Below are 15814 nucleotides of genomic sequence, written 5' to 3' on the forward strand. Positions count from 1 at the left end.
ATAGATAGTAGACAGACAGACAGACAGACAGACAGACAGATAGAAGACAGACAGATAGTAGACAGACAGAAAGAAGACAGACAGTAGACAGACAGACAGACAGACAGACAGAAGACAGACAGATAGTAGACAGACAGATAGATAGTAGACAGACAGACAGACAGACGACAGACAGATAGATAGATAGATAGAAAGATAGAAAGATAGATAGATAGTAGACATACAGACAGACAGATATAAGACAGACAGATAGATAGATAGATAGATAGTAGACAGACAGACAGAAGACAGACAGATAGATAGTAGACATACAGACAGACAGATATAAGACAGACAGACAGACAGATAGATAGATAGATAGTAGACAGACAGACAGAAGACAGACAGACAGATTGATAGTAGACAGACAGACGGACAGACAGACATTCAGACAGAAGACATACAGACAGACAGACAGACAGATAGATAGATATATAGATAGAAAGATAGATAGATAGTAGACATACAGACAGACAGACAGAAGACAGACAGACAGACAGACAGATAGTAGACAGACAGACAGACAGACAGACAGATAGAAAGATAGATAGATAGTAGACATTCAGACAGACAGACATTCAGACAGACAGACAGACAGACATTCAGACAGACAGATAGTAGACAGACAGACAGATAGTAGACAGACAGACAGACAGAAAACAGACAGATAGATAGATAGTAGACATTCAGACAGACAGACAGACAGACAGACAGATAGACAGATAGATAGATAGATAGATAGATAGATAAGCATCCAAAACACAACATGTGCTTTTCAACAGGGTAGTTGACAGCAGACATCAAAACTTATCAAAAGCCAGTTGAGCATTCTTCCACTGATTCTTTTTTTATTATAAATAATTAGGGTTGGGTATTGGTTGGGTTTTATCCGATACCAGTACCTACTCGGTATTTTTCAAACGGTTCCGGTGCTTAAACGGTTCTTAAACCGGTACTTAAGAAAACGAAACTGCACACACTTTATCAAAAAAATAATATCTGTGTGTGTTTTCTGAAAAAGATTTTCTGATTTCTGATTAAATTAAAAATTGTGCTGATGTAGCCGAAAACACTTAAGTTAAGATAAAAAATTTGTCTTCTAATATTATTTATATATATTATATATATATTATATATCAATTATATTACATATTATATATTATAGACTTTTACAAAACAGAGAAATATCTGACACTGAGCAGAAATATTTAACACACAAAGTATAGCCTCATATAAATATACTTGATATACTTCATACTTGATATGCAAGATTTGCAGTTGGCATTAAAATACTAGACTTACCCGAAGAGGAACACTGCAGCTGAACTTGAACTTTAGTCAAGAATGTCAGAGGTTTTGGGTTCTAATCCGCATGCGTAGTTTTTTTAAACCGATAATGCTCATCAGTGGTTGTATATCAAGCAGGGACACTTTGTGTGCATTATAGGTTGTGATTTCACCAGAACGAATAGATATGAGGCGCCGTCTAGGGCTTAAATCGAACTTCATTCACGCACACATAAAACGCTTGCATACACATATACTAAGTAGTCACACATACATGTAGCAGTATACTGCTGAATGCTCCAACTATATGAAATGCACAACGTCACATCTAAAGTCGCTCACGCACACACACACACAAACCGCGCACATACTCATCTGAGACGCGAGCACATCTCACACACACACACATAAACTCGCGCACATACTCATCTGAGACGCGAGCACACACACACACACACACACACACACACACACACACACACACACACAAACTCGCGCACATGCTCATCTGAGACGCGAGCACACACAAACTCGCGCACATACTCATCTGAGACGCGAGCACGCACACACAAACTCTCCAAGCACATACTCTTATATAGACGGCGCCTCATAAATAGATCGATCTCTGCAACGTATTGAAGCGCGCGTCCGAGTGCGGTGTGCGCGAGCCACAAGAGAAAAGAATTTTCAGCGCTAGATCGTCTCTTATTTAACAAACGAACGAAATGAATGCTCTGCTGGTTAACTGGAGATGTTTTGTTATTGGATCATTCGTGCCGCGAGATGTTTTATAGGGGGCGGTGAAAAAAGTCAGGCACCGAAATCAGGCACCGAAAGTTTCGTTCTTATTCGGTCTGGTTACTACCGTTTACGTCGGAACCGGTTCCCTATTGGAACCGGGTTTCGGTACCCAACCCTATAAATAATAAATAACTAATTATTTTTTTTTATACTGGTTTAAGGCCACATTCACAGTGAAAAGTGACAAAGAACAATGTGAAGGACAAAAATTGAAAGTCATAAGCTGGAAACTTAAGTCAATTTTTTTTTAGTCCAAAGACAACAGACAGCAGAAACACACAGTTGCATGGCTGATAGATTGACAAGTATACGACACATGAGTGACTGCTGCTTCACAGCAAAAATTAGCGGATAAACATTCCCTCGCTCTCTCATGAGCTCTCAAAGCCGGCTCGGCTCAGAAGGAGGCAGCTGGGCTATTGTGAATTCTCGGAGCAGAGCACGATGACATAAAGATCCACATTGACCAATTTTAATGAATGCCACCCGGACCGGAGCCTCCTCTTGCACACAACTCTGTGAGAGCCACAGAGTTCAAGGACTCCTCGTCACCATCATGATGAAATAAACTCTTCAGCACCCACTCAAGAGCTTTTTCATCCCAAATCCCGTCAAACGGATCGTTTTCTGAGAGGATGGAGAGCTCCTGTCGCTAAGCTGGGAACGGTGCAGGGGGAAAAGACATTCAGTTCCCAAACAATTAGTCACGACGTAGGTCATTTCCTGAACAGATCGCTAGTCCCGACGGAGATTGGTTCCTTAAGCTGTGGATCATGTGGAAACACCTCAGGAGGTGGTTTGAGAAGTAAATGCATTGGGTTATTCAGGCCACAGATGTAAGCTTCACTCATCCCAAATGGAATTATACTAGCATGGAACATTTTGGAATTTCGCAATGCACAAGTGATCAAGCAATCATGGACAAAGCAACACTAAGTCTAAATAGGATGAAGGAAGCGCTCAAGGGAAAATTTTGCTGTTCAGCATTAGCTTGAAGTTAACATGGAAGTTAAGTTGGTATATACTATGGTGCAGTAATACAGATGTAATGCAGTCACAGGTTTGAACGCGGCTCAACCAATCATAATCAAGGAACGGAACTATCCATTATTATAAAAATTAATAGAGAACTTAGATCCATTTTGCAAGTGATTGATTAATACGCATTAAGATATGACGGTTGAAATCTGGCCTTTGTTGTTTTCTGTTCCCATTTCCATTCACTTTCAAACCGGTACCGTTTCTGTCAATAAAAAGTGACAATGAAAACATGTACAATTATTTAAAAATATATATTTTAAAATGGTGCAAATTTTTTTATAATAATAATAATAATAACAAATAATATTATTAATACTTATATAATAAAAAGTGACTGAAAATGATTTAAAAAAACAAACAAATTAAAGTAATAATAAAATTACAATTAAAACAAAAAATAATAATGGAGATAAAATGTGATAAAAAGTGACATGAAAATAAAATTTTAAATAAAATAATAACTATAAACAAAACAATAAAATAAAATAAAACAAAGTAACAGAAAATGTCACTGCCTTTAGCATCATCATAGAAATTATCCGTTTTGTAGGTGTAAATGAAGTGACTAAGCATAAATAGTAAAATGTCTTTTCATGTTGTGAATGAGCAAACAAAAGAATAGCTAATGTAGTGAATGAGCTGGAGGATGGTTAAACAGCACAAAAAAAAAAAAAGGGATGAGAGCAATAGCAGTTAAAAGCCTTTTCTGTTTCGTGAGGTTGGCTTATGATTAATTACACAGCAAGCTTAAAATAGTTCCATCTTCCCCAATTCCGTCTCTTTCTATTTCTCCCTGACTTTCTTACTACAGTCCATGCGCTGTTTGTGGTCTCAGCGGACCCTGAATGAAGCTCATCCTGAGATGGAAACGACTGCTCACACTATCAAGTGGATAATAGTCCATTTGCCATGATAAACGCATTATTACAAAGTATTTGATGCATCAAGTGCCTATATTGCAACGTCTATACTGAGCAGCATAGCATGACAAGTCACTTTAAAAAGACTCACAAATGGGTCTCAAACTTGTGAATCATCAGTTTGAACAACTCCCGTCTCTAGCTAACCAAACACAAACAGCTACCCTGAAACAAAGATAACAAGACTTCTTGTAAAAATTGCAAGTTTTAAGAAAAAAAGCTACTGATTCCATTAAACTGTGATCTCTGCTGCTGAATCGCAAAAACACAGTCTATTGCCATGAGTGATAGTCTCTAGGAAAATAAAATACTAATACAGTGCTTCACTGCCTCGTCTCTTAAGTGTACATTCTCTCATAAACAAGCTGTTTATGATGCTACACTGAAGGCCTTGTTAAAGGAGAAATGTTTGAAGACTTCACCGCAGTGAGATCCAATCAAATCCCTTCGAGATCTTCACACTTGAAAACAATAGATGGATAATTTTAGTGGCTGGACTGCACAAACAAATCTCTCTGAAGGAATAAAGTGTTGAGAGAACTTCAGCGATACTCATACTGCATCTCGTGTCCACGGGGTGATATTTTGTTAACACCCTTTCAACATCTTTCACATCCCCTCCCATTTTCCTTTTTTAAAGGGATATTTCACACAAAAATGAGTCAGTCACTCACTCACTCTCACTGCTAGGACCGGTTACACACACACACACACACACACACACACACACACACACACACACACACACACACACACACACACACACACACACAAGAAGAAGAGGATTTATGTGACTCAATGTAACTTATGTAACTCAACAATTAATTCCATATTGCAATTTATTGTTTGCTGCATATTTGTTTGTTTTTAGTTGTCAATGGACCAAAGTGATTTGAACATATGTGACTTCATAATTGCGACTTTCCAACTCGTAAACACTGATGTCCCAGGAGGACTGCTTTTAACTTTAATGTAAATATGATATTTTGACTTGACTAATAAATTCCTACAACTGCCTTGCGTTATGATTTCTCTCATTATTCATTTTTAATAATTGGATCAGTCTCTCCATATAAATGAATCATAAATTTAGCTACTTTTGCTCAAATCATGAAAAAATGTAATAATTGTCAGGTGCATCTAGTGCAAACAAAATTGACAGGCTCTTTAAACTCAAAGGCGGGACTCCCATTTCAACAGCCGCCATATGGAGCGATACAAAGATATTTGTATTTTGTAGACATTTTTCAAAGTTGTCTGTCTGCTTCCTCTTATTATGTCTATGTTTGAAGCTTGAAAAATGTATACAGCTTTTATGTTTCATAGGAATGTTTCACTCGGTTGCACAGAAATCAACCAATACTTGGAAATCAACATTATTCCAGATTTTCTGTATTTGAGCTGTCCCAATTCCACTGAAACACTGCATAGTAACTATTGCTGTGAATAAAAACCCGCTGTGGGTGGTGAATCATTAAGTCAATTAAATGCTACAATTAGTCACAATCCAAACAAGCGCTCTCCAAATGCAAGAAAAGGCACAATCACACATCATTTTGAAGCAAATGATAGATTTTCACAACTCTAAATTAGTTTATCACGGTTCTTGCAATGAAGTTTATACGTGACACAATCCTCTGAGCCTAGGAGGTCAAATCACCAGCGCTCATCATTCACTGAATGTGAGGTTGCAATTACTGTGGAGGTAAGCTGAGTGTGCACCTAGGGATGCCAAGGACTATTTCTACCGCAACACAGATAACTCTGCATCCCTGTGGACCACAGCAATCTACTGGTACAGAGCAAGCAGTGATTTAATACTGCTGGAAGAATGAACCAGAGGAAGGCTGGAGTTTCCATCTACCACTGGTGGGATGACGTAACTTACACCGCAGTGGAGCGAACCCTTATAGCACGCAGTATTTGCTGTAGAAAAGCAAAGAGAGTTTGCAGAAATTGGCAAAACTAGGCGTAATTAGTTTGAAAGTTCAGCTGATCACTGTAGTACTGGTGGGTTGAGTCCAATCAAATCGATGGCTTGTGATCTGTAATAAAGATGCGATTCTTTGATTTTAAAGTGATAAGATAATTGATTGGAAACTTGAGCATGCCAAGGTAAAAAAACTAAAAACAACTAACTTGTGGTTAACTCTTTCCCTGCCACTGTTGGAAATTTCCATCATTTGTGAGACAACGTTTTCCCGCCATTGACGGAAATGTACGGCTTTCCATGTTTTCACTGTTATATAGTAGGGGGCGCAAGTATGCAACTTCTGAAAGAATACTGAATCTCCTGATCAAAACACAGGTAAAGAAGACGCAGAAACAAGCGATATCATATGTAATCATATGCATATGTAAAATAACATGATCATCAACATTAAACAGCATATACATCTAAACTGCCTAATGTTACTGAATGAAATGTCAACCCAGGACGAGCTGTAGGACTGTGAAGCTTTGTGGGTGTTGATGGATTCGATCTACTCCATCTGTGTTTTGATCATCGTTCTGAATCAGACCCAGAAGAGGTCTTTGGCAAAAAAGTGATTTTCTCAGCTTTATGCTCAAAATGTTGCCTTTTTTTTATGAAACTTACCCACATTCAAGTGTCGATAAGAAAAAAGTATGCATGAAGCAAGAATAAAACAGTATATATATATCATTATTTTTTAAAGCAGAGTGTCTGTTCTTTTTTTATATATATATTGCATATTCAGATATTCATACAACAAAATATTCTGGGGCCATGAAAGTTTTGTGAAAATGATAAAAAATGCTGGCGGTGGCTGGCAATTTTTCTCAAAAACGCTGGCGGGGAAAGAGTTAATTCATGCAAACTGAAGCAATTTACTGGAATGAATCACTAGTGATCATTACTGGAAAGGTGACATTGTTTTGAGATAGCTGAGCTACAGTCACTCTACAGAAAACTTTACTTTTACTTCATAACCTGTCAGCCTGCCATCTATAACAGCAGATGTTTCCCCAAAACACAAAACTAACTATGTTATATATACAACACATTTCTGGTAGAAATGCTAAAAGCAAACCTGATGTGCCAACATTCGAGACCACTGGGCCAACATGACGACAGTAAATCTCACCACACAAAAACATGCTGAAAATCTTAAAATCCAACAGCCAGGGATTATGATGTCTGAAAATGCAAGTGAATCACAGAAATAAGAGTTGACACTACGTCAAAGCAGCATGATGTTCTCTTATTTCTTGGTTTTTACCTGCAAGCGGTTTCAAAAATCTTTTTTTAGACCCCAAGTAGTCAAGAAACATGATTCTTCAAAAGAGACAATTCAAAGCGCTTACGGGCACATAATCCTCAAACACTTAAAACCTACAATTCGAGGTCAGATTTCAGCAAGAAAGGCACTAAACTTCATCCTGGCAATGAGAATCCTAAAATAATCCTGACATTAAACACCTCGCCGTTCCAATAATATCCCTGTCTTGACGTACCTCACCACTACAACGAAAAGATTAAAGTCTGTCGGTGTCACGCGCATCCTGAGATTTGCATAAATAACTCAAAATCTCACATTAAACATCCCTATTAATAGGGTTGATGCTAAAACTAAACACTGATATGCAAGAGTTTGGTGCAAGGGACAAGAGCTGATTTCATCTCCCTATGAATATGAAATATGGAAGAAACAAGGGGATATGAGAGCGAGAGTGTGGGGGAGAGAGAGAGAGAGAGAGAGAGAGAGAAGAGTATCTGTGCTATTGTTAGTGCCTGGAGAATCTGACACACAGTTAATGGTTGAAGCTTCTCCATGCTGTAGGCTTCAGGCTGCTAGGCACATCAACAGTCCTTACTGTTTGCGCCTCTTCTCTCTTTCTTTCATTTTTCCCATTCCATCTCCTACTTGTCTTGGCTGATGTGCCCTGCTGAACATAATTTGATGTCACTGAGTTTGTATCTGAGGGGTATTCTGTTAAAGCTGCTGTTGTTTATGCACAAAACGCATCTGCACGCTAGAAGTGAAGTTGATTGAAGCTTGTATCAAGTATGTCCTCATTCACTGCTATTAAACTACTATTGAAATGCTCTTCTGAATGATTCATCCGACCATGTACATACTGAGTTCAGTTATTTATGGGAATGACAACTGAATTGATGAGTAATGTGCGGTAACATTGTCAATTTTCAATAGTGTAGCAATGTATGAAAGTCACTTCTTAAACCAAGCAGCTTTTTGTTGGTCATCACGGTGAATCCACGTGGGGAAATGTAATATTATCATGCAAATTTCCTAATTGCGTGGATTCATATTGAAATTGCTGGATTTCGGCCACAAAATTGTGGTCAATGCGACAAATCCATGTGACTAATGGGTTAATCCGAATCTGTACATACAAAGTTAAGTTATTTATGATGCTAAAAACAAGGAGAATTAATAAACAGCTTGTATTTGGTCAATTCTAATGAAGACAATACAATGGCGATTTTGTGGTTTTTATTTTTAAAATACTTTTGACAAAAATATGACGAAATGCCATATAAGTCTGAGTAAAACTAACCAAAATGAATATGACATGACAACATACTGACTAAATGTAAATTATATTGTCATCCAAAGATAAAACTTAAGCCTTAAACCACGGTCACATTAGCAAAATTATGGGGAAATTTCATGGGCAAAAAAGGTCTATTGAAAGTAGTGTTGCGATGTATAAAGTACAGCTCTTTTAAAGCAGCTTTTTGTTGATCATTGCGGCGAATCCGAGCGGGGAAATCTTATTCACACGCAAAATTCCTGATTGTGTGGATTCATATTGAAATTGCTAGTTTTTTTATTATAAAATAATGAATTTGAATTGACAAAATACTAACCAAAGCTCATCAGAAGACTACATTAGTGAAATTTTGCGGGAGAAAAAAGGTCCATTGTCTATTGTCAATAGTGTAGAGATGTGATCACGGCTCACACAGAAATCACTTTCAAACCAAGCAGCTTTCTGTTGGTATATGTGGCAAATCCATGTGAACAACTTGAGTCCGTTGCGAAATGATCACATAGATTCCTATTCAAATGACTGGATTTTGCCCGCAAAGACGCACTTAAAACAAATGACAAAAATAGAAAGTAAATTTTAACACTGCATGACGGCTTGTCTGTATTCATGTACATTATAAAGCACATTAAATGCTGAAATACTTTCTCTCTCAAAGTGATAGGGGAGAATACAATGCCATGTTGCTAAAATAAGCATCTCAGTGGGGTGTGGAGGGAGTCGGAGCTGTCTGGTCTATTCAGTTCCGGCAAGATACAGCCCAGTCGGCAGGGAACCTGAAGCAGCACGTATAATCAGATAGAAGAGGATACTTCATCACAGTGTTCCCGACTCAATCCAGGTCAGCGGCGTGACAATGAAGCCGTTAGATATCAGGAACATCAGGCTTTTGGTTCAATTTCCGACCTGGCAGAACTCGCACTATGTTTATGAAAACACTGAGCATGGGATGATGGAAGATGATTTTGAGTTTACAAAATAGCTTATGACAGAAAGAGGAGTTTAATATCAGGGTTTTTATAGTTAAAGGAGCTGTATGTAAGAAATGTATTTCAATTAATCATAAAATGGCCCTGATATGTCACTAGACATTAAGAAATCATGTTAATTTCAAATACTTATATCACTGACAACAGTAGTCCGGCCAGGATATTGTCATTTAAAAAGTGAAGTTGCAGCCTTCAACTGATGTTGATGTTGTCATCTTGTGTTTTGGCCTGAAGCGCCACCCTCCACCTATCTACCAATCACGAAGTCAGTAGTGTTTCGGCATCGGGGTTGCCAGCTCTGCTCTAGTTACCACAGCTACGTAGCAGCCTACGTTCCTGCTGGATCCTGCAGCCTATCTGGCAACCTCGAGTCAGGGGGGAGGGGGAGGGGATACACCGCTCTACAGTAATTTTAAAGTGATTGCAGTACCAGTTTTGGCCACAGTCTTACATACGGCTCCTTTAACTAAAAATTGTTACTTGAAACAAAATAAACGTTCACTTAAATAAATAAATTTTCTCATTTTCATTTAGTTTAACTTAATGTATTAAAGTAACTCAAACTAAAACTTAAATAAATAATAAAAACTACATAGACATATTTAAAAAAAGTAAAAATGACAAAAACACAACTTTTAACTAAAATGAAAATGGGAAATATAAAAATTAACATTTAGACATTCTGTTGACTATTAGGAACTTTTGCAAGTACATGTCAAATAAAGCTGTCAGAGCCATGGTGTAGTGGTATGGCGCACATTTAGAGCCTTAGTTCTGTTGCAAATGATGCAAGTTCAAGCCCAAATCTTATTCCTGCTCTTTTTCTCATCTCACCTAGTCTGTACTATCTTATAAAGACACAAATGGCACAAAAATAAATAAAAAACTATAAACAGATGACAGAAACATTTTCTTCCCTGTCCTTAAATTAGTATCTTAAAAAAAGATGTCGAAATACTTGCGCTCTGAGAGCTGGCATTTCGATGTTTACAGCCGCTTTAGTGCACACATATATAACAAACATCATGTTTCTTTAAACATAAGACCACCCAGTGGATCGTGTGGGTGGTGAGACAGTAAACAAACCATCTGAAGGAGGGGGTGATGTTCACCAGGAGAGAGCCTGGCAGCTCAGTTAGCTGCAAGTACAACTGTTAGCTTGTCGACAAACAGTAGTAGCGCTCTGCGCTCACATGATCAAAGCCCGAACGCAGCACGCATGGCTTCCATGGAGACTGAAAGCTACATTGGAAGCAGTCGTTCTAGCTTCCTCGCCTCTGATGCAATCATTATCTCCCCTGAACGCGCTTTCAGGGCTAGTGTGAGTAACTCACAAGTTATTAAAGCCAGATTCATACATGCAGCGCACTACTGTGGCATTATGGGAACATAATGTATTCTGAAAACAGAATATTTAATGAGGGCAAAAAAGTAGGGCGGGACTTTTCCCCATGCTAACTGTGAATTAATAAAGATGATGTTTAAGAAACTTTTCCTCACTGAATTTACTACAGTGATCATATATTCATTGCGTATTACCTTGTAGGCAGGGTGATTCATCTTAAGGAGCTGGAGGATAATAACTCAAAGGCTTTCATGTTGTCCGTCCGAACCCCTTTATATTTTAGAGTCTGGCAGTGAGCAGAATGCAAGTTTTGTTCAGAATATATTATAAAAGAATTAAGTATGTGGTATATGTGAAATCTAATAAATGAGAAGCCACACAACAATAAAATAATTAATTAATCAAACTAATTAAAAAGAATTACATAATGCTTTATGAAAATGAAATATTAGAATTTCAGCAAAATAAATGTTAAATTTCAATAATTTGATTTAAAATACTATTAAAATGATGCATGTTAAAATAACAAATAAAATGTATTACACTACATAATTTGGTCAAATAATAAAGTGGACAATATCATTCTGTTTATTATAAGCGTGCTGCAGTAATGTCGTCTGTCGCTTTAAATACTCGAGCACTTTAAAGTCTGATTCATTAGCAGGAAAAATTATCTGAAAGTGATTCCAACGATATTGTTTCTCTGTGCCATTATCATTATAATTGTGTTTATACACATAATAAATGTTTAAGTACAATCAAATTGGATTTTTAAGTAATGTCAACTTAAATTACATTAAACTGACTTAAAAATAGTTGAATCTTGTATAACTTATAAATAAATAATTTTGATGAGTTATAGCAATGTAAAAATATATGTTGTCATAACTTACTGATCATATAATTTTTTACAGTGTGGTGTGTACAACAACTCTGCTCTTCTTTTATATTCAGATCAGTTTCCAGAACTATATTCTTATTGTTATAGTTATAGTCTTTGATGTGAACGGGCCTTAAGAGTGTATATAGTATTTGTGTTTGAGGTTGTTAAGTGTCCCTGTCTGTCCCACAAAGGCCTATGAATATGTCTGTTTACATGTGCATCATGCTTTATTAAAATTAAATGAAATATTAAAATAACAGTAAAATTCAATATTTTTTAAAAATAAAATAAGAAAATTATTTCAAATAAATAAAAATCCACAGTAACAATTTTAACCCGCAGAATAAAATAGTGTGGGTCTGTAAGCGCGTATGTAGCATGTGTGTGTGAGTCTGTAGACTGCTGCCTGTCTGTCGCACAAAGACCGATGAACACGTCTGTTTCCATGTGCAAACAGCTCCAAGCCGTGTCAGCGAGAGTGATGGAACAGCAAAGTCACAGCACCTCCTCGTCTTATCACAGAGCGACGTGATTCCCTAATTAAGGGCAGGCCGGTCTGGAGCTGGTGTTGGTGTTATGACTACCGTGACGGCGGCTATTTTTCAAAAACCACTTCTCTGACGCCTAAAAGGCCTCGGGGGAGAGGCAGAGAACAGCAGCCTCTCTACCGGCAGATCATTGATTAAAAAGGCTTATGAACTTCCACCTGCGCTGCAGGAAAAGGAGGACAAACAGGACTCTTTGCTCTCTGTGCTCAAAAGCAACCGGGTTTTTGTGAAGAAATCCTCTGGCAAAAATCCACTCAAATGCTAGTTTCTTTCTGAGCTGCACTGTCAGTTGAAAACGGACTATTAGTTGGAGCGGAGCTTCAGTTTTTTTTGTCATGTCTGTTGCCATGCAAAACAAAGTTTCTCACATTTTTATATGCTAAACATTCAAAGCACTGATTTCTTTCTTTTTTTAACAGACATACAAAATCTGAGCTTGAAAAACCTTTTGTTGTTACATACTTTAAAATGTTGCATCAAAAGCTGCAAAATGTACGGTCGGGTTAACAGATTTATTCTTTGTATATGTCTGTTTACATTCATTCCATGCCAGAGGCCTACTAGAGCTGCTTTCAAGATCCTTACTTTGTTTGCTGAAGAGTGTTTCTTGGGTCTTAGACCCTTGAAACTCCCACCCTAAGAAAATTGATTTGAACAAGGGGAGGTTGAGCTTATGTACAGGGCACCATTTTAAACATGCATATAGTCTCGAGTGAGACTGGAGTCAATTACTGAACACATCTACTGGCTTCTGTCAACATTGATTTGTTTTAGACTAAGATCTCTGCCTTACCGAGACTATCTAATTGCACTGGCCCAAACCCTTTAATTACTCTGAGGCTGCTGCAATTTACTTCTTTGCAATCTGCAAAAAAAAATCTGTTTGTTTACCACGCAAAGAAAAAAAGAACAAAAGAGAAAAATACAGAGCAAAAGAAAGTATGGACGAATGATGGAAAGAATAGAACAAAAAGAACAAAAAAATTTAATTAACAAAAGGAAGAAATAGCAAACTAGCAAGAGGAAGAAAGAAACAAAAGAAAACAAAAATGAAAAACAAAATAATGGAAAACAATGAAAGGGGAAAAGAAGAATGGAATAAAAAGTGAAAGGCTAAAGAGAGAACAGCAAAATAAAGAATGGCCCAATGAAAAGAAAGAAAGAAAAGAAATATAGAGTGAAAGAAATAATGGAAGAAGGAATTGAAGAAAGAAAGAACAACCAAAAAGAAACAAAGAATGAATGAAAGTAAGAGACGAAAGTAAGAAAGAACAGATCAAATAAAGAATGGAATAGCAAAAGAGAAAAAGGGTGAAAAAAATAATGTTATAAGTAATGAAATAATGAACAAAGAAAGAATGAGCAAAGAATGGAAGGAAAGTGAAAAACAAGACATAAGAATGAGCAAAAGAAAGAACAAAAGAAATAAAGAGGAAAACAATGAATGTAAGAAAAAATGAAAAATGAAAGAGCAAAAAAGGGTGAAAGGAACAAAAAAGTAAATGAACAAAAGGAGGGAATGAACTAAAAAAGAAAGGCAATGGGAAAGAAAGAATGGTAGAAAGAAACAAGTGAAAAAAGAAAGCAAAATAAAGAACAGAAAACAATGAGCAAAAGAAAAACAAATTATGAAAAGATAAAACAATTAAACCTTAGAACATTTCATTCATTTAGATTCTGCACTTTCATCAACAGAACACAACTGAAGATCGATTTACCTGAACTTCTGGAGCTGTTTTCCCACCCAGCAACAGTTGTGTTTGTGGTGTCTTTCTCTGGACTTCCTGTGGTCTGGGATGAAGGTTCCTCCATAGGAACCAGTCTTGATGTTATCCAGCCATGAGCCGACACAAACGACTCCGAACCTCCAGACCTGGACTCAGCCTGATGGGAAGCATTGTTTGGATCTGGACTCGTCGGCTGAACCGCAGGTCCAGCATGGGTCGTTGGTACCGTAGAAACTGGTGGGGGTGACGAATCTACTTCCTCTTGAACCACAGGTAACCACGTGCTGGAAACAGCTGGATCCGGAGTACACAAAATGTCTTCGGTAGTGGTTTCTTCTCCATACTGGGAAGGGGTGATCCCAGCAGTTGACGTAATTGCTAGCTTGTCCTTGCTGGGAACGACAGGGCTCGGTGTGGTGGGCATGTTGTAAGTGTGTACTTCCGGTGCCCCGGTCAACTCTATGTCTTGCTTTCGTTTAACGAAAGGCACATTGACTTTGTTCGAGGGATTGTTTTTGCGTTTTTCAATGGGCCAATGGACATACGCAATTTCCCCCCTGGCTTCCTCAACTGTGCTGGCCGGTTCCACGTGCTTGGGTTCAGAAAAACTGGACGCACCAGTAGGTTGAGTCGCCAGGAGACTCATAAGCTGCCATTTGACAGTGGTCTCCACCGGGACGCCGTGGTCATCGGATCCTTTCATTTGGCTGTTATGGGTGAATGGTAAGTCTTTCCCTCCACTTCCCTCTGCATCTTTCTCTTCCTCTGCAGATAATGACGGCAGAGGACCTTTGGGAATAGGATAACTGTCCTCAATCAAATCTTTCCCTTCCCCGGAGAAGTTCTCAGGGTTGTTCCTGGAGAAAGGAATGGTCATGATCTCCAAACCGCCTCTTTTGGCTTCCATTGGACTGCTTGTTTGAGTTGTGAAATGCCTATTATTGCTTGGGGTGACTTTCAAGGACTTTAGCGGCCAAATTTGTTGACTGCTCCTCATTGAACCGAAGCTTTTAGATGCCAAAGGACTTGAAGAAAGAGTCGGGTCTGCCATTCCTGATCCAATTCCTCCTGCAGGGATGACAAGACAATTTGATTAACGTAGCTAGGGAGGAGATCGTTTCATTTAAATGTATGTTTAATTAGTGGGCAAAATATGCTAACTCCCACCCCAGAACTATGGTAATTAACTTTAATGCGTGCAGCTCGATATAGAACTGTCATTATTTTTCCGTCAATGCCCTGGAGATATCCAGCAATTAATCTATTGGTCTCAACACACCTATCTTTTAATCAAACCCCTGTTTCAAAGGAAAAATGAACTACAAGCGTAGCTAAAATGACCTTTATTTTCTTCCCAGAGGGTAACATTTGACTCCCGGCTGAAACGGGGATGAAATATACATTAGTTTTGAAAGCAATCCAGGTGATAGGGCTTTTTCTCTTTATGTTGCCCCGGCACAAAGGACTCATACATCATGCACCTGTCCAGTGCCAATGCTTTCTAACAGTAAATCTAGACAAAATAAGACCCAAATCATTATGTTCAAAAAGCAAAAATATCGTGATATACGTCATGAAGTGTGCAATAAAGTAAAAATGTCGTAAGCACTTGACTCTTCATTATTATTACGTCACTGCTGCGTGGAAGAGATATTCGGTTAGCTTAAAGGTGTAGTTCACCGAAAAATGAAAATGTTG

General features: G+C 37.9%; 1 protein-coding gene across 4 annotated transcripts in view; it reads right to left on the reverse strand.

Annotated features, from left to right (window-relative positions):
* ncanb (neurocan b) overlaps positions 1-15814 on the reverse strand; it is a 133086-nt gene that overhangs the window by 49165 nt on the left and 68107 nt on the right. For all 4 annotated transcript variants that reach the window (XR_014197885.1, XM_082138812.1, XM_082138811.1 and 1 more), the window contains exon 8: positions 14108-15184. Coding sequence is in view for 3 of the 4 variants with exons in the window: in XM_082138812.1 (XP_081994938.1) it covers positions 14108-15184 (1077 nt within the window). In the remaining variant the exon portion in view is untranslated. The remainder of the gene's footprint in view (positions 1-14107; positions 15185-15814) is intronic.

Source organism: Leuciscus leuciscus (assembly GCF_965113295.1).
Source record: "Leuciscus leuciscus genome assembly, chromosome: 15".
NCBI lineage: Eukaryota > Metazoa > Chordata > Actinopteri > Cypriniformes > Leuciscidae > Leuciscus > Leuciscus leuciscus.